Here is a 20364-nt window from a genome sequence, read left to right as displayed (position 1 = left end):
AAGTGCACTAGCTGTTCAAACCCACTGGGGACAGATAATTCCTCATCATTGAGGAATAAAACTCCATGAAATGCATTCTCTCTATTTTTAACTTATTTTTTATCAATTAAATAATGTCTTAAAGTTACACACCAGGTACAAAAGATGCAAATACATGAATGTTGCATTTATTTTGTTTCAATAAATATCGCTGAGTGCAACCTAACCACTAAGTTTGACTAATGCCACCTTCCATACACCCCCTTTTTTGACATTAGTTCCTTAGATTGTATATAAAACTCATGAAATTTGGGGGAAGAACAATGATATATGCATGATTCTATTCTTAAGGACGGTCATCGCAATCTTCAATGACAGTATTTACATTTAAAAAATTCTCTTTAACACATGAAATGTAAATAGGAGAAATGAATGAAAGTGCTAATTTACTTCCACATTTTGGTCATGAATTGATATTCTTTATTTTCTGTATACATTTTCACCATTCCTTGCTTTTTAAAAGAACAGCAATTCCACTGGATTAGCATGCATGACCCATTGACAACGTTTGGTCACATAGCAAAAAAAGAGGTTGTTATGGTACTATGTACAAATTAACCTTTAGCAGTTCAGACTGTACATTTGCATTTCCTGAGGAAATAATTCACAGAATTTGAACAGAAGATGTTGAAAATAAGAAATTTGTCCTCATGTATTAGCCACACGCATTCAAGAGATATACAGAAATTAATTTTTGGACTCAGGAAAATTTAAAAAAAAATTTAGTTCTTATCAAAATAATATAACTGATAATAATGAATAGTTTTTATTTTAAAAACTTCATTTAAATATTTAAAGATCTTTACCAGTAAAACTGAGTAACATACATAATCATTCCCATTATTCCAATTATAAAATTATTTCACAATACTTCTTCAGAATCAAAGACAATAAAACAAGAGAAAAAAGTTAATTTAAGAAGACAAGAATAATTAATGTTAATATAATATTCATGTTAATCCACTCAGTAAATTTTATATCTATGTGTTCATACTATTAAGGTTTCACCAAATTTCTTTTTATTTCCTTCAGATACATACTCATTTGTGTGTAATGTACAGCAGACTCAAGTATATGGAGAAGCAGAGAAACATCTCAGAATTCATACTTCTAGGACTTTCGTATGACCAGAATATGCAAATATTTTGCTTTGTGCTCTTCTTATTCTGTTATGCTGCCCTGTTGGCAGGAAACCTTCTGATCCTTGTCTCCATTCGATGCAGCCCTCTTTTTCACCAACCCATGTACTACTTCCTCAGCCACTTATCCTCTATGGACATCTGCTATACTTCTACCGTCACACCCAAATTCATTGGTGACCTCCTAGGGGGGACAAAAACCATCTCCTATGATAATTGCATGTTACAAGTCTTTGCCATGCATTTCTTTGGGAGTACTGAGGTCTTTATTCTCACAGTCATGGCCTTGGATCGCTATGTTGCCATCTGCAAACCTCTCCACTATGTGCTTATCATGGACAGGAGAAGGTGCCATCTCCTAGTCTTGGCTGCGTGGGCTGGTGGGGCTCTCCATTCTTTTCCTCAATTATTGATGGCAATCCAGTTGCCCTTTTGTGGTCCTAATGAACTCGATCACTACTTTTGTGATATCTTCCCTCTGCTGAAAGTTGCCTGCACTGACACCTACATCACTGGTGTCCTTGTGGTTGCCAATTCAGGTATGGTTGCCTTAGTTACCTTTGTTGTCTTGTTTGTTTCTTATGTCATTATTTTGTTTAGTCTAAGACATCACTCAGCTGAGGGAAGACGCAAAGCCCTCTCCACCTGTGGGTCTCATATCACTGTGGTCATCTTATTTTTTGGGCCATCAATCTTTGCCTACCTTCGACCTCCAACCACTTACCCTGAGGACAAAATATTTGCTCTATTTTACACCATTGTTGCTCCTATGTTCAATCCCTTAATCTATACATTGAGGAATACAGAGATGAAAAGTTCCATGAGGAAAGTTTTGTGTCAAACATTATTTTCAAAGGAAGTACCCAATTAACTTGAGTAACATATACCTAAGTAACTTTATTTTAAAAAATGAGTTTGATGTGACTAAATGAGCTAAGAAATATTTGATTATCTTTATATTCAGTGTCTATTGTGAATGGAATCCATGAAAGAAAGAGGAATTATAAAGAAATTCAAGAGATAGCTTAATGAACCCTAATTCTCACATACCAGAATTAATTGAAAACTTAGTTTTATGGAGTATTAAGGAGGTGTGATTAGGGTCACCTATAGAAAAAACTGCCAAATCAAATAAAGCAACACTATTTGGTCAGTGAATTATAAAGCCAAAACAATTTTAATGATAATTCTATTAAAATTCCTGCACTTATATGCCAGTTCTCATAGTGATACACATTCTACTCTAGTGACCAAGTTGAAATCTAAAATTAAAATAATGACTTTAAATCATCACAAGTATCTTTATGATAGAACATTCATTTCTGGGGCACCTGGGTGGCTCAGCGGGTTAAAGCCTCTGACTTTGGGTCAGGTCATGATCCCAGGGTCCTGGGATCGAGCCCTGCATCAGGCTCTCTGCTCAACAGGGAGCCTGCTTCCTCCTCTCTCTGCCTGCCTCTCTGCCTATGTGTGATTTCTGTCTGTCAAATTAATAAATAAAATCTTAAAAAAAAAAACAAACATTCATTTCTACCTCCTCCAGTGGCATTCAGAAATCAGCTGTACAATGAAGAAATCCGTATAAGAGAACCTGTTTTAAATCAGCTCCTAGTGATCAATCAGTTCTCCTGAATCCATATTAAAAATAATAGTAATACCTAGTTAAGACAGAGCAAGAGTCAATAATTCAGGATGTTAAAAACAAAATTATTTGTTTTTTCACCATTTACCAGAATGTAAAACATTTTTCATAAAACCGAAGGGACTGAATAATAAATTGTAAATGTCAACAAATCCCTACCTGCCTATAGTTGGTAAGTGGAAAGTTAATGGATCCAGAACTGAAGACTTTCTCTACTATAAAGAGAGATAGAGGGAAAAAAAAAAAAAATAAAGCCTAGCAAAATACAGATTAAGATATGGTCAACCAACCAAAGCAAATTAAAGTACATTTTGCAAGCATATTTTGGCTGCATATAGATGTTTATAACTGCTTTATTTATAATTGTCAAACCTCAGAAGCAACCAAGACCCCCCTCTACTGGTGAATAGATAAATAAAATGTGATTTCTCTGGACAATGGAATATTATTCAGAGTTAAAAAGAAATGACTTATCGAGCCACAAGATGATATGCAGGAAACTTAAATGTGTATTACTAAGCAAAAGAAGACAATATGAAAAGGCTACCTATTATGTGATTGCAACTATATGAATCCTGGAAAGGGTAAAACAATGGAGACCTTGACACCTTTAGTGTTTGCCAAGGATCAGTGTAGAGGGTAGAATGAATAGAGCTCAGAAGATTTTTAGAGCAGGAAGCATGTCTGTATGTTAGTACAGTTGTGGATACATGTCCTTATGCATATCAAAACTCATAAAATGTACTTCATGAAGTATGAAGCCTAATGAAAAGAATATTTGGGGAGATAATCATGTGTGAATGTAAGTTCCTTTGATAGTAACAAATGTATCACTCTGGTAAGGGAGGTTGTGTATGAGGACAGGGGAATTATGGGAAATCTTTGTACTTTCTGCTCAGTTTTGCTGTGAAGCTAAAGCTGCTTTAAAAGATAAAGTTTATTGATTAAAAATATACACTATGGCATGACAGATATATCAAAGCTTGTAGTGGAAGGAAAGAGACATACTGAAAAAGATCTTTTACAGAAAAATAAAAATGTAAGAAAGGCCTTTTTGCGTGCTTGATCGGATTCGAAGAAAGGTTACTCAAGAAACATAGCAAATGTCATTACAGAGAAGATGTTAGATAGCAGGATTTTAATAAAAAGAAGATGGTAAAACAAGGAAAGTGTTTTAGAATATGTAAGCAAAATGCAAGAGTTGCAATCAGTCTGGAGGCACAGTCCAAACAGGTATAAAGAGCAGAAAAAAATAATGAGGACGATGAAACTCGACAGAGCTGTTAGAGCAAAGAGGGAGTGGACAGATTGTCTCAGCAGTTATACACAAGGAAACAAAACTATCGCCAGATTAAACATTTTCTCCTAAGCATTTTTTTAAAAGATTTTATTTATTTATTTGACAGACAGAGATCACAAGTAGGCAGAGAGGCAGGCAGAGAGAGATGGGGGAGGGAGGCTCCCCGCTGAGCAAGGAGCCAGATGCAGGACTTGATCCTAGGACCCTGGAACCATGACCTGAGCTGAAGGCAGAGGCTTTAACCCATGGAGCCACCCAGGCTTCCCCCCCTGTTTCATTACTTAGCTGGACCAAAGCAAGCTATCTCTAAAATGCAATAGAAATTCAGATATTTTAAGAGCAAATTCATTTTAAAGGACTCTTTTAAACAGTCGTTATCATTTGTTTTCATTATCATGCTGTCTTCATAATGTAGCTTTGTCTTTCAGAACATTATTAATAATCAAAATTATTATTTGTACACAATATTTGACCTAGGGCTAATGACGTTTTCTGCCACAAATCTAGACACACATTCCAAGTTAATGAGACTTTAGCATTCTATAAAATCAACAACTTTCACAGAAATGACTTCAGACTTTTTACTGTGGCTTTCATGTTTATTAAGTTGAGAACATAGTCTTTTTCTTAATTGAGACAGAAGTGATGTACGATGTTCTATTCGTGTCTCCTATTTAACATAAGGTATTGAGAAACAACCACTGCAATCAGTGTAGCTAACATCCGTCACCACACATAATTGCAAATTATTTTCTTGTGACAAGAACTTTTTGGATACCAGACTTTCTCATTTTTATTGCACAAAATCCTGCCTGGGGATTTGAAGACATAGATTATAAAATTACTCCATATCAGAATCTAGGACACTTCTAAATATTTTAATAAGGAAACCTACCATATTTTGCTATTATTTGAGACTTAAACTATTTCCAAAATATTTCCACTTTTGTGTTCATTGATGTGAAGATTTTGACAAGGGTTGCATGTTATAAGATAGAAAATATAAATGGAAAAGAAAAATAGAAAAATATATCAACTTAAAAGTATTAAAGATTATCCTAAAAAGAGTATGGAAGTTTTCCTTCTGCTTCAATTTTTTGAAACAGCTTCGGGAGAATAGATATTATTTCTTTCTTGAATGTTTGGTAGAATTCCCCAGGGAATCCTTCAGGTCCTGGGATCTTGTTTTTTGGGAGGTTTTGATCACTGCTTCAATCTTGTTACTAGATATTGGTCTATTCAGGTTGTCAATTTCTTCCTAATTCAGTTTTGGAAACTTATAGTTTTCCAGGAATGCATCCATTTCATCTAGGTTGCTTATCTTATTGGCATATAAGTGTTAATAGTAATTTCTGATGATTGTTTCTATTTTCTCGGTGTGAATTGTGATCTCTCCCTTTCCATTCATAATTTGATTAATTTAGGTCCTCTCTCTTTTCTGTTGGTTTGGCCAGTGGTTTATCAATCTTATTGATTGTTTCAAAAAACCAGCTTCTAGTTTCATTGATGAGTTCTACTGTATTTCTAGGTTCTATCTCATTGATATCTGCCCTAATCTTGATTATTTCCGTTCTTGTGTGTGGGGTTGCCTTAATTTGTTGTTTATTTTCCAGTTCTTTAAGGTAAGAAGAAAGCTGATGTATTCTGGATTTTTTTCATTTTTTTGAGTGAGGCTTGGATGGCTATGTATTTCCCCTTTAGGACTGCCTTTGCCATATCCCTTAGGTTTTAGACTGATGTGTCTTCATTCTCATTAATTTCCATGAATTGTTTAAGTTCTTCTTTGTTTTCCTGGTTGATCCAAACATTTTTAAGCATTTAGCTTACAAATATTTGAATTATATATAGAGAGAGCTTCTATTCCTTTATGAACAGCATAATCTAAAAGGTACACATAATTTTATTCAATAATGCCAAAAGTAAGTAATCATTTGAGTGCCTTTTGTAGAGAAGAAATTATTAGACTAGTGATCAATGTTAAGAAACATGGTAAGATAACCAATTGATGACAACACTAATAGAGTTTCAGTAACAGATTTTAAATTGGAGTTTCCCATGATCACATTTGTTAAATCCCTCTTATGAATGTTCTTTCTTATTTCCTTTATTCCCCCATTGATTATGGGTGTGTGCATGCATGACAATCTGTGGTCCTAAAGGAATCACTCAGAAAGGAAAGACTGTAAAAGAAAAATGACAGTTTTGAACCACACACCACTGGCTATTTCACATTAGCTCATGTATTCCTCACCAAAATTCTGAATTTTGGATTGATATCTTAGTTGTGAAATGAGAAATAGGAAGCCTACAGAGATGAAGCCATGTGCTCAAGGATCACACTGGTCAGTTGATTTGAGATGCCTCAGCGTTTCTATCCCTTTCTGTGTTGCTGCTGTTTCAACCACTTGTTCAGTGGTTGCCTCAAGTTCTTTATTTACCAATTGTACGTTTAGTTTTTCCAGGGAGGGGTCCTCAGTATCACCATATTGCTTCATGAGAGTAAGTCTCCTAAACTGACTTTTCCCTCTTCCCTTTTAGCTCTACTAATAAAACTGATCATAAATCAACTTTCCTCTGAATACAGGCTGGGGTTTTGAGTTATTGGAGGTGAAATTCCAATGATGATGTGGAAAACAAGCAGCAATCCTGGTGAGGAATTGCATTTTTTTAAAACTGAACATAAATTATTTCAAGTGTTTTAGAATCAGCAAATTCTAAATTTCATGTGTATATTAAATATTCTGTACCTCTTTACTTACATAAACACCCAAAGAGACAGAGGAGGTGTCAGTTAACCCATCATCTTGCATGTTCTTTTCTTTTCAGAGAAGGAATCAATACAGTTTTTCCATACAGTCCTTCATGACATCCTGAAGTTCTCTCCCATGAAAGACAGCCCCAGATTGAGGAAGAAACAGAATTTTTGTTTTTTAACATTTACAGCATGTTACTTTTCATTTCTGAGAAATTATTTAAATTCTCTTAATATATTTCTTCTCTTTAGAATCAGAGATTTGCATTTGTCAAGTGATTCCACATGCATAATGTTCACATTCTACTTAGATAAAAGCTGCCTCTAAATCGATTTGTTTTAGAAATTAGATATATCTAAAAATTATTATTGTTTCTACCTCATTAACAAAGATTACTATCAGTTGTAATAAGTAGAAGATAAGTAAATGATCCTCACACTCCTAAAGCTTTTCAGTGCTCCTTATTTACAGTTAACTGCTGAACACTTTGTGACATAATTATTTTATTTTATTATATAAAGGAGTCTAGGAAGCCTTGTTAATGATCCTGTAAGCAAAGCAACAAATCAGAAGGTTATAATTTTATGAGATTATAATTTTGTATAGTATTTTAAAACATAGTTGAGGGGCATCTGGGTGGCTCAGTCAATTGGGCATCTACCTTCAACTCAGGTCATGATCCCAGGGTCCTGGGATGGAGCCCTGCATTGGGCTCCCTGCTCAGAGGAAAGCCTGCTTCTCCTGATCCCTCTGCTTGCTGCTCTGCCTACATGTGTCTCTATCTCTCTGTCAAATAAATAAATAAATAATCTTTAAAAAAAATAGAACTGATGTCTTTTGGTGCAGACCATTCTAAAACTGCCATAGGTGTTAACATATTGCCATCTAAACTCTTCTTGAAAACTTTCAATAACATAAAACTTGTGAATATCTTTAGATGATGGTTACTAAATAATAATTTTTTTTTAAAAATTTTGTATTATGTAAAGAGTATCCCCTGGGCCCAAATATGTCTGTCACTTGAGATTCAGACTAAGATAGAAAGTGTGCTAGTTTTTGCAAACACACTAAAATTAGGTACTTCTTTCTTAGTGGGTAAAATATCTCTTAGAAGTACTTTCTCTGTATCCTACACTCATTTTGCACTGACTAACTGATACCTTCACATATACATCAGAAGGACACCTGGGTGGCTCAGTTGATTAAGGATCTGCCTTCCACTCAGGTCATGGTCTGAGGATCCTGGGATCCAGTCCTTCATTTGGGTCCTTGTTCAATGGGAAGCCTGCTTCTCCTCAAGCCTTCTTCTGTTTGTCCTCTCAGTCTGATAAATAAATAAATTAATAAATAAATCTCTAAAAATGATGTGTTAGATACAAAGATGCAAATTCCTGAATCTTTCATTTATTCACTTAGGCAAAAGACTTCATAGAATACTTTCTCACCACAAAATTGTCTTCAAATTACTTTCAGTATCGTCTCCTTTTTTGGACACTTGATCTTTAGATTGTATCTAACATATAAAATTTTCAACAAAAGCCATGGCATATGCATATTTCCAGTATGCTTAGGCAAATGCAACAATCTTATGTTTCTTCTATAAATTTCTATTACGAGCATCATTTTTAATTTTTTTAACTCATGAATATAAAAATGACAAATGAATAAGCGTCCTGAATATTATTTCAAGACTTAAGTCATTAATTGATATTCTTTCTTTTGATGTATTATTTTAACCAGTCTTTTCTTTTTAATGTCACAGCAATTCCATTGGTTTAATGTGACCCATTGACAATGTCTGACCTGAAAGGAAATATAGTATGCTCTAACCCAAATTATATTTCAGTAGTCCAAACAAATGTGTGTTTCTTCAGGATTCATTCCCAGAAAATTAAGGGAACTTATTCAGATAATTTTAAAAGAAGGAAAGTAGATTTTACATGTGACTAAAAGAATTGGGAAATAAGGAAAAAATCTTTCCTTGTTTTAGACTAAATAATATAATCAACCATCTCTTAAATATATAATAGTAGTAAAATACATTTTAGAATAATATTTAAGTATTTTAAATAATTACTAGTACTTTTGAGGATATATGTAATTATAAAGTTAAATCATGATAGAATTATAAAAGACAATAAAAAGCAGCTTAATATAATAAATCAAGCATAATTATTCTTAACTATGTCAACGTGCATTTTAATAAATTTTATATTATTGTGTTCATACAGTTAATTTTCACCTAGAATTATGTTTTATTCTTTCAGAAATATAAGTTCTTTGGAAGCTTACACCAATGCCAAATATATGAAAAGCCAGAGAATTATCTCATAATTAATACTTCTAGGACTTTTGTATGACCAGACATGCAGATATTTTCTTTGCACTCTTCTTAGTCTGTTATGTTGCCCTTTTGACAGGAAACCTTCTGATACTTGTTGCCGTTCAATGCAGTCCTCTTTTTCAACAACCCAGGTACTACTTCCTCATCCACATATCCTTTACAGACATTTGCTACACCGTAAGGTTACACCCAAGCTAATTACAGACCTGCTAGTGGAAAGAAAAGCCATCTCCTATGGTAATTGCGTGTTATGGGTCTTAACAATGGACATTTTGGAGGCACTGAGATCTTCTTTCTTACCACCATGACCTTTGATCACTATGCTGCCATCCGCAAACCTCTCCACTATGTGATTATCATGAAAAGAACAAGGTGCCATCTCTTAGTCTTAGCTGCTTGGGCTTGGTGGGGCCATCCATGCCTTTCCTCCTTTTCTACTGTAATCAGTTCGCCCTTCTGTGGTCCTAATGAGATTGATCACTACTATTGTGAAGTATTTCCTATGCTAAAGTTGGCCTGTGCTGATATGTACACCACTGGTATTCCTGTGAGTGCTTTTTCAGGTATGGTTTGCTTCGTAGCCTTCATTGTCTTTATTTGTTTTTTAAGGGATACTATTGCTCACTTTAAGAAATCTCTCTCCGCTGAGGGAAGACACAAATCTCTCTCCATCTGTTAATCTCATATCAGTGTGATCTTCTTATTTTTAGAACTGCAATCTTTATTTACCTCAAATAACCTACTACTTTTCCTGAGGACAAAAAAAATTGCTCTATTTTATACCATCATTGCTCCTATGTTCAGTCCCCTAATCTATACTCCAAGAAATTCAGAGATGAAAATTAAACATGAGAAAGGTATGTAACCCACCATTATTGTCAAAGGGAACACATTGTTAATTTGAAGAAGTTTATTGGCAAAGCAAATCTTTCTCCCAGAAATTATTCTAGGAGGAGATGGAGAGAATAATACATATTCTCTCACAATACATTACATCAGTGCTAGAAGAATACAAAAGTATTGAATAATTCAGCTAATCACCCTCAAGAGATACATCAAGGGGTGCCTAGGTGGCTCAGTCTGTTAAGCATCCAACTCTGAATTTCAGCTTAGGTCATGCTATCTGGGTCCTGCAATCAAGCTGGAGTTGGATTCTGTGCTCAGCAGGGAGTCTGCTTCAGGATTCTCTTTCTGTCTCTGACTCACCTAGGCTATTCCTGTCCCTCTCAGATAAATCAATAAGCAAACAAACAAATATATAAATCTTCAAAAAATATATAAATCAAATAAACCTCAAGGCCATCAATATGATCACTATAATAATATGGGCTTTATTTTTCAAATTTTAATCACACACATGTTGGCTGATGTAAAATGCCTGTGGGAGGTTTCTCCTGAGGACATGCACATGCTTTAATTCATGTTACTCCCAACAATGTTTCCTGAAAGGCTCTTTGGATGAAAGATAAACAGGAGGGTCAGAGGTGCTCTATATCTGTTTGCTATTACATAGCAGAGATACAAAAAGTAAGAGGTACCACTTGAAGGATCACTTTCAGACATATATATATATATATATATATATATATGTAAAATATAAACACACACACATATATACACACACACACACCATATCCTATATATGAATATATAGGATAAAGAGAAAATAATTGTAATTTCCACAGTCTTCGTTTTATACAGAATTTGATCTCCTAGTTTAAATTTTTAATTTCCTATGTAATAATGGTGTTGGTAGATATTTTTAAGAGAAGGCATTCAGGAATATCTGGAGTGCAACTGATAAAAGTTTTATGCCTTCATTTGTATTTGGGAGAAGGCATCTAAGCACAATGAAAAAAAGTATGAGCTTCCAAATCATATGGTATAAACTGGTGATTTAGATGTAGACCCCCTCGTTAGTACTTGTGCAACCTTGGATTCAAGATTTCTTATTTGCAAAACAAGGACAATAATACAGTAGTCCTTTTTATCCATGTTTCAAGTTGCATGGTTTCACTTACCTGCTGTCAACCATGGTGCAGAAGCAGATGACTGTACTTGATGTGCTGTGAGGTCAGTAGCAGCCTAAGGCTATTTCACGATGCCTGCCTCATTCACCTCACTTCATCTCATCATGTAGGTATTTTATCATCTCACATCATCACAAGAAGAAGGGTGAGTACAATAAGGGTTGCTACACTGTGATATATTGAAAGAGAGAGGGGGAGAGAAAGAACAAGGAAAAGGGAAATAAAGGAAAGACGCAAAGACAGGTTCTGTGGATTCCCCCCCTCCCAAGGGATTACCAGCAGTAAGTTTATAAAAGCTGCTATACATCTTTTTCTATAAATTTGTATTTTCACAACTTATTTTTAAGCGCTGTAGGTTGAGCAGCACTGGACGTAGTGGGAAGAGATGTTCAGGCTTGCACCAGTGTTCAGAACACACTCTAAACCAAGAGTTGCATTTCCTACTGTTTAGATTCTCTAGTTTTTGTTCTCTGATTTTACTGAAAAGCTACCCTGGGATTTATATATGTCCTTTAACTGATCCTATTCTTCCCCATAAAGTTTAGGCTTGGATCTTCTCACCTGAAACATAAGGAAGGACTTTGCCAAGTTCTATATTGAAACCAGAACAAATTTATACCAATGCCAATGTTTTTTCCTTATCCTAAATGTATGTCTAGCATAAAATCTTCAACCCACACCATTATGGAAGAATACAAAGCCAATAGGTAAAACCGATTAATTGATGAAGAACATCCTGTTTTCTATTTTCTTATACAACTGTGTGTTCCTCTCCACACAGTTTTGGGAGTACTCATCTATGGACTTAACAAGTTAGAACCATGAGACCATTCACTGTATATTCCCCAATGAACTCCATTTTGCTCTCAGAACAAGACAAATAGATCCAGTGTTTTTACTTCCACTTACCAACCAGGGAGGGAGGATGAAAGACAATGAATTTCTCAGTATTAACAAGGAAAAGGTAACAAGACATAGGACCCTGGATGCTCCACTTTATGAGCAGTAGATGAGAGATCTGTTCTCCTCAACACACTCTTCCCCTCTGGTACCATGAAAATAATGAATTGGCATTAACCGTCTTTTAGGAAAATCATGATTATGCTGTGGTAGACACTTGGTAATGGGTAAAATGTGATGGCTCAAAATATTCTCTTCTCCTAGATCGACTACATCTAAGTGGCTATGCTACTTAACTGCATGGTTAAACATGCAGGATGTACTTTCATCACTAGGGTTCTTCAACATGTCAACAGAAAACAACTGGCTCTCTGCAGTGTTCTAACATTTTAAACAGCAACCTCTAAAATGTGTCTTCAGAATGATTTGGGAAAATGGAAGGCTTTTATATAAAAGCAGCACCATGTTCTTATATCCAGATGCCCAGATTGTGCCCCTGGTTTTCCATTTCCTGCCTCTCCTGAATCATGACAAAATCTGGTTCAAACTGAACCTCGACAAAACTACCAAGAAGGTGAGTCACTGAATTTGTGGTCAACTAATTCAGTTTATTTATCTGCTATGATTAAGCATCTTGATTGTGATTTTATATCTTGAATAAATATTTACTTCTGAATGTATAGAATATGATGTTGGATTGGGGCTTTGTAAGTTATTGTAAGTAGCATATGGAATGCAGGAGAATTGCTTAAGTTTATCTGAGTGTTAATGGCAGAGACAGGAGGTGGAAAACACAACAAAGTCCTTTTGGTCAGTGGATAATGTGGCATAACTCTCGAGGGCACAGAATTTGGCATTTGATACAGGTTCATACCTTAGGTTACTGTTTACTATCTGAATGAATTGGTGTTATTGTTGGAAGCCATCCAGTTGCGTTCCCCCATGTATAAAAATCAGCAGAGTCACTCCTGGGTCATTATGAGTTAAATGCATGCAAAATGTTCATTAAATTCCCAGGAATTAGTGTGCTCTCACAAACATCATTTGAATAATGATATCTTAAACCAGAAAGACTGTAAACATTAAGTACAAAAATTTCTCTGTGATCTACATATTTTTTCCATACAAAAATACTCCAGTCCCGTCCATGTTGCTACAAAAGTTAGGTATTGGTCCTTTCTTTTTTTTTTTTTTTTTTTTTATAAACATATATTTTTATCCCCAGGGGTACAGGAAGAGATTATTATGCTGAGTGAAATAAGTCAAGCAGAGAGAGTCAATTATCATATGGTTTCACTTATTTGTGGAGCATAACAAATAGCATGGAGGACATGGGGAGTTAGAGAGGAGAAGGGAGTTGGGGGAAATTGGAAGGGGAGGTGAACCATGAGAGACTATGGACTCTGAAAAACAATCTGAGGGTTTTGAAGGGGTGGGGGGTGGGAGGTTGGGGTACTAGGTGGTGGGTATTATAAAGGGCACGAATTGCATGGAGCACTGGGTGTGGTGAAAAATAATGAATACTGTTATGCTGAAAATAAAAAATAAATAAAAAAAAATATACAATAAAAAAAAAAAAAAAAAAAAAAAAAATACTCCAAATATTTACAGTGCTACAAAAATATGTCATATGTTCCATATCATTTCAGGTGAAGTAAGTTTCTGTTGTGTCTCTGGACTCACCTCAGCCTCATGGAAAATCAGAACAACGTCACAGAATTTGTTTTCATGGGACTATGGGAAAATAAGCAACTAGAGCTACTGTTCTTTCTCTTGTTCCTGCTGTGCTACCTGACTGTCTTAATGGGAAATTTCATCATCTTACTCACCATCACCTGCAGCCATCTAATTGAACAACCAATGTACTATTTTCTCTGTCACCTTTCCCTCATGGATCTCTGCTACACCTCCACTGTGGTCGCCAGGCTAATCAGGGACTTAGGTGCAGCAAGAAAAAACATTTCTTATAACAGCTGTATGACCCAGCTCTTCACTGCCCACTTGCTGGCGGGTGTGGAGATATTCATCTTGGTGTCCATGGCTTTAGACCGCTACGTTGCCATTGTCAAGCCCCTGCACTACATGGTCCTCATGAACCGGCGGAGGTGTAACACGTTGGTCTTCATGGCCTGGGGTGTGGGGTTTTGGCACTCTGTGGCTCTACTGCTCATGGTACTCGACTTACCTTTCTGTGGTCCTAATCAGATCGATCACTACATATGTGATGTGAAGCCTCTTTTGAAACTGGTGTGCAAAGACATTCATGTTGTTAGTATCTTAGTGATTGCAAATTCAGGAATGGTGGTGGTTGTCATTTTTCTTGTCCTGGTGGCTTCTTACATTCTCATATTATGGAATCTTAGGACATACTCCTCCATAGGGAGACGCAAGGCTCTCTCCACCTGCAGCTCTCACATAATGGTGGTGGTTTTATTCTTTGTGCCCTGTATCTATACTTATGTTCTACCTGCCGGGAGTGAGAACAAGGATAAGGAAGTCTCTGTGTTTTACACTGTGATTGCCCCCATGCTGAATCCTCTCATCTATACCCTGAGAAACATGGAGATGAAAATCGCCATGGGCAAGGTATGGTCTAAAATGGCACATTCAGAATTCAAGTCAAGAGGTTGATTTTCATTGTGCTTTCATTCAATCCGTTGTCCCCAGACAGTTGATCACTTGTGATGTTATAAAAGCATCTGAGTTCTCTTTGGGGAGCTGGGCTAAAGAGCCTCTGAAGTTAGTATGAGCCAAAGAAGCAAGTCATTCTAATTCAGATTGTAATCCACACTTGAAAGAGTCCAGTTAGTTCCAGGTGTGAGCACTTGGATTTGAGGAAATCAAGAAATAACCTTCCACAGCTCATCTCTGATCAAATCAATTGCCTCTCAAAAAAACATCTATATGGATCCCTGGTTTCCTTAGAACAAAATCCAACCTTCTCCTTTGTTTATCATAAATGTCCCCACATTGGTTCAGGGTTCAGCTCTAACTGGTACTATCAGAGGTCATCACACTGGAAGAAAGTACGGTGTTACAGTGACAGGCTTTGGGGTCAAGGAGAGTTGGGTGACATAGTGACTCTAAGTTTTTATCTTTGGGTTTTGGCAATTTGATTTATTTGTGTGTTGCTATGAAATGGGGTAATATTACAGCTCATGAAGATATACTATCACTTGGACAAACACATGTGAAATATTTAAACAGCATAAGACACATTGAAAAGCCAAGTTATGTAATTTTCTCCTTCCCTGTCTTTCCTCCTGTGTGTCCCATTTCCTGGTTACTTTTTTTAAAAAATTTATTTATGTGACAGACAGAGGTCACCAGCAGGCAGAAAGGCAGGCAGAGAGAGAGGAGGAAGCAGGCTCCCGGTCAAGCAGAAAACCTGATGCAGGGCTCAATCCCAGGATCCCAAGATCATGACTGGAGCCGAAGGCAGGGGCCCAACCCATTGAGCCACCCAGGCGCCCCTCTGAGATACTTTCATCCAGCTACACTGGGTCCATCTACATTCTCCAAACACACCCTACAATCTATCAACTTAATGGTTGTATAACAGCTATCTCCTCTACTTAGGAGTCCCCATGCCATGCTTGAGGGTCCATGTCTTAACTCTAATTCACACTGCTCATGTTTTCCTATTCAGGAAGACTTGGCAGATCCAACAGACTAGAAGTCATTCTGATTCCTGCCCTGTTCTTTTGTTGCTCTTCAGCAGTATGTTTTCTCCACATAACCCTATGTCCTAAGTGCTACTTCTTATGAACTGTGCTTTCACTAGTTTGTCTGAGGAGGAGGAGTATGTGGTATAGCTTTATTTTTCTTTTTATCTTTCTATCAATAAACTGAGGACAAATTAAGATGTAAACAAATAGTAGCTGAATTAAATTCTATGATAATACTTTATTTTTTGTGTGACTATATGCATTGTTCTTACATATCTAGAATTTGTCCTTGTGTCATAAACAATCATGCATTAACCATAAGATAAGTGATGTCAAAGGCTAAGAATTTATCATATAATCCCATGTGCCTATAAAGGATATAATGAAATTAGCAGACCACCAGATGCTTAGAATAGTTTTATTTTTACTTTTTTCTGCATTAAGGTGACACTACTCCCTCAATTATTGGTTACCTCTTTGTCCATTGATCATGTAACCTAATCTCAGCTCTATGCTTCCAATCATTTCCAGTTTCTCTCAGCCCAGAATTTGTCTTTTCTCAGCAGAATGATTACATTGCTTCCATACAAACTTAGCTTGATTCAGTTACTTCTTCCCCAGAGTCAAGGCAAAAATCAAAGATAAGTCATGGAGGTAGTAGGTATTATCTTAGTGTCTGGCACCAGTTTTTGGATGTTTCAAATCTTAGGAACTTTTACATATATAACTAATATTTTATTTCTTCCTACTAGAGCCATGCAAGCCTCCACAATATGATGGGAAAATATTTTGTCTGTCCCATAGGAAATTGGTTTTGACAGCTTATTCATCTATCTGTTTGATGGCTTAATGTAGACTGTGGCAAAAGTGTTTTGGAATTTTTTTTAAGTATACAAATGCCATGTGCCTGTGTGTGTGTGTGTGTGTGTGTATGTGTTGTTTGGGATTCTTGGGGCTCTTGGAATATTTTAGCACAGGTCAGGGAAATTCCTATCCCATCAAAAAGAATGTTATGCAACAAAATTTAAATTTATTTCTATTCTTTTCCCAAGGATCCAAAGGTTTTATTGGCAAAAACGGAGTACACTGTATAAAAAACTGACAAATAAAATATAACAAATTAAATTATGTATCAATTTATTAATAGATTCTATTCATCTACATAAGAAATTACTGCTTATTTAAAATCTCATTTTTAATTAAAGGAATATCTGTCATCAACTAAGAAATCTATTACACAGCTTTTTTCTTTATGCCCCAGAGTTATCAGAAAACACCAGGCTGGAAGAAGCTTAGATACCTTGTCAGGGGCATAAGGGGAAGACCGGAGGCCTAAACTAGCTGTGGCTGTAAGAATTTTATATGACTCCCTGCCCCAGCCCCCTCTCCTAATCCTTCACCCTGTGCTCAACCCTATATTTGTCCAAAGGCATCCATCGTGAGGACTGATTCAGATACTGTACCTAAATCATCAACTAAGAGATATTTAGTAAAATTGAAATGGTCTCAAAAGGCTGATGGTTTAGGTAGAGTGGAAGATGAAGTATTTAGAATTAATTGCTTTGAAATATCTATTTTATGTGACACCATAATCATGGGGGTCTCTGGTGATGACGAGAATACCGGAAGAGCTGAAATCAACCTTCAGGGCTGCCGGAGAAGGATGGAAGGCCTGTCTTCAACTCTGGCCCTACCCATTTCTGTGTAGTTCATATAATACAGCCTCCATGGTTTGAGTAAATTCTCACATGCAGGTGATTCTGAGGGGATATGGTGTGCCAGATGCATTATGGTGGCCAGGAAATTATGTTCTCAGTTAGGAAATCTTTGTTAGAACCCATAAGCTGTGTGATTTTGAACATAATTGGCATGACATACATAGATGAATTCAGGATTTTAGAATTTAAAGACTTTGTTTAGAGGTGTTAAATAGTATGGCCAGTAAGAGGTTATATCCAGGCTCTCTGAGTTTGAACTCTCAAGTTTCAAAAACTGTGCTCCTTACCTGTCTATTAACAGCAGCAAAAATTCTAATTCGTTATGTTAGTTAAAAAAGCACTGATGCTTCTTGGTTCCTTCTATCTGAGGCTACCCACTGATGAGGAAGGGAGGTGGTGATGCTGGTGTCTGTGTGGGTAACTATTCACTTGACTAGAACTTGTTTCCTGGAGAGCAAGGGTGGCCCCTCACTGCACTTTTTCCTTTGAAGGAAGGAAAAACCTTGGAAGCTTTTGAATGGCCTGCCTCTATTTACTAAACATCCTCAAAGACAGCCATTGGTCTCTTTCTGCTGCTGCAAGGTTTTCTGATTGGATTCTCAAGCACCGTTAACATATTACGCTCCTCAAATTCTTTATCTTCAGCATTTTGCTTTCAGTATTATTTAGTTCTGTACACCCCTATTATAAATTCTATAATAAACTTGTGAGAGAATATTCGTATAATGCTTTCACTGTACCTTTTACATATCATATGGTTTACTGAAACCTCTTCTTTTTTTCGTTCAACTGAGTAAGTTTCCTTATTATTTTGAGAGTATCTTTAGAGCTCCTTCTTTGCTTATAATTCTTCATCAACTTGCTTCTTATTCCTCATGCAAATATGCTTTCTGCGGGCTCTTCATTCAGCGCACCCAAATAAGCAAACTGTAATGGATTCCGCTCTGAATCTAACTGAAAATGTCTCACACAATAACCATCAGGGCAATTAAAAGTAGGCTTCTGTCCCTTAAGACTCCCAGAATGCTAGTTCTGCCCATTTTGCTGAGATTCCTGCCCTATCTGTCCCATCCAAGTAGGTACATGTTGTAAGAATTCTGGCCTCAGAGTTTTTGGTTTTTGATTCTGAAATGCTCTGTAATCTCAATTTAAGTGAAAGTAACATTTAGTTTTGCCTATGTAAGCTTGGAGTAGGGAGGTGCAGAGGTGCAGGGAGGGAAGCAGAGGCAAAGAGCAAAGCCTGATGTGGGGCTCGATCCCACCACCCTGAGATCATGACCTGAACTGAAACCAAGAGTGCGACGCTCAACCAACTGAGCCACCCAGGTTCCCCTAGAAAATAGCTCATGATTAGCTTGAATAGATACCATCAACTGGATTTCAAATATTTTGTAAAAGTGAACATTACTTTTCATCAACACATGAGTTCCATTCCTTCTATTAGTAATTTGCAGGTTTTTTTCTTTCTCTTTTCTCTTGATTGATCTCAATGACATTTTTTGGAATTTTCTTAATTCTTCTGGAGGATCAACCTTTCTGTATTTAAGAATGTTAGTTATCTTTTTTTTTTTTATTTTTAAAAGATTTTATTTGTTTGACAGAGAGAGAAAGTGAGAGAGAACACAACCAGGGGGACCAGCAGGCAGAGGGTGATGGAGAAGCAGGCTTCTTGCTGAGCAAGGAGCCAGACATGGGGCTCCATCCCAGGACCCTGAGATCATGACCTGAGCCGAAGACAGACACTTAACCAACTGAGACACCCAGGGACCCAGGTGCCACCCCAAGAATGTTAGTTATGTCAGCCATTCTGTTCCTTAGTTTGTTACATCATTACCTCTATTTTGTTTGGATTTTACTTTGGTTTAGTTTCTGGGATCTTGATTCCTGAGATACATATAACTCATTCATTACTAAACATTGCTGTTTTTAATAATAGATGTGATAATACTATACATTCTACACATGTTTAAAATAATAACAAAATATATAGTGTTCATACTAAGGCCAATAAATTCAACACCTTAGACTGGACAAAAAAGTCTTTTAATGATATAAACTACACAAGCTCCTGAAAGTTAAAGATACATATTCTCAGTGGTCTTTATTTACATCTTAAAGTAATTGAATTTATTACATTGTCTTCACACCCCCTGTCTGGATAGCTCTGGTAGTGAATTTTACCCAACATTAGAGAAAAAATAATTTCTATTCTATACAACACTCATAACAATAAAACAGAAGTGAATTCATCTTAACTCATTTCATTGGTCCAGCATTTCTTTGAATCTTCTAAATAGTGTGACGTTTTCTATTCATTCCTTAGAATTTTCTCTACAATTGTGTCATGGTGAAAACTGCCGATTCTGCCAAATTCTTGTTCAAGATGAGAGACTTTTTTTTTTATGTGAGTTTAGAATAGTTGTGCCATACAAGAACAATATATAATATCAGTTGCATAGTTTGTATTGGAGACTACAAAACAGAAATTGGATTTTTAAATTCCATTTCCAATAGCATCAAATACACAATATACCTAAGGAAAAATATGACAAGATAGGGACAAGACATACATTGAAAATGTTATGAAAACTCTGTTGAGAATATATGAAGAACTTAATAAATAGAAACAAATATTGTGCTCCTGAGCCAGATGAGTCAATACTCTTTGGATGTGAATTATCCTCAAATATGTGTTTAGATTTAAGGAATCCCATAAAAATATGAATAGGCACAAGTTTATTATTTTCCAAAGTGATCTAAAATGTATAGAGCAGGGCACCTGGGTGTCTCAGTGGGTTAAAGCCTCTGCCTTTGGCTTGGGTCATGGTCCC

General features: G+C 36.2%; 2 protein-coding genes and 1 long non-coding RNA gene across 3 annotated transcripts in view; 2 read left to right on the top strand and 1 right to left on the bottom strand.

Moving 5' to 3' along the window:
• LOC309873033 overlaps window positions 1-20364 on the bottom strand; it is a 697683-nt gene that overhangs the window by 139000 nt on the left and 538319 nt on the right. The gene's annotated exons all lie outside the window — the stretch shown is intronic.
• Window positions 1055-2049, top strand: LOC309872840 (olfactory receptor 4P4-like; the record flags this gene model as incomplete). Its single annotated transcript, XM_082747811.1, has 1 exon — window positions 1055-2049. Exon 1 carries the CDS (start codon window positions 1093-1095, stop codon window positions 2047-2049), a length of 957 nt encoding a protein of 318 aa, XP_082603937.1. The 5' UTR covers window positions 1055-1092.
• Window positions 13840-14778, top strand: LOC309841293 (olfactory receptor 4P4-like; the record flags this gene model as incomplete). Its single annotated transcript, XM_082684185.1, has 1 exon — window positions 13840-14778. The coding sequence occupies one exon, from the start codon at window positions 13840-13842 to the stop codon at window positions 14776-14778; it is 939 nt and encodes a 312-aa protein (XP_082540311.1).

This window comes from Mustela nivalis (assembly GCF_964662115.1).
Source record: "Mustela nivalis genome assembly, chromosome: 9".
Lineage (NCBI taxonomy): Eukaryota > Metazoa > Chordata > Mammalia > Carnivora > Mustelidae > Mustela > Mustela nivalis.
Note: the sequence above shows the minus strand (reverse complement) of the source record. Positions and strands in the feature narration are given on the sequence as shown.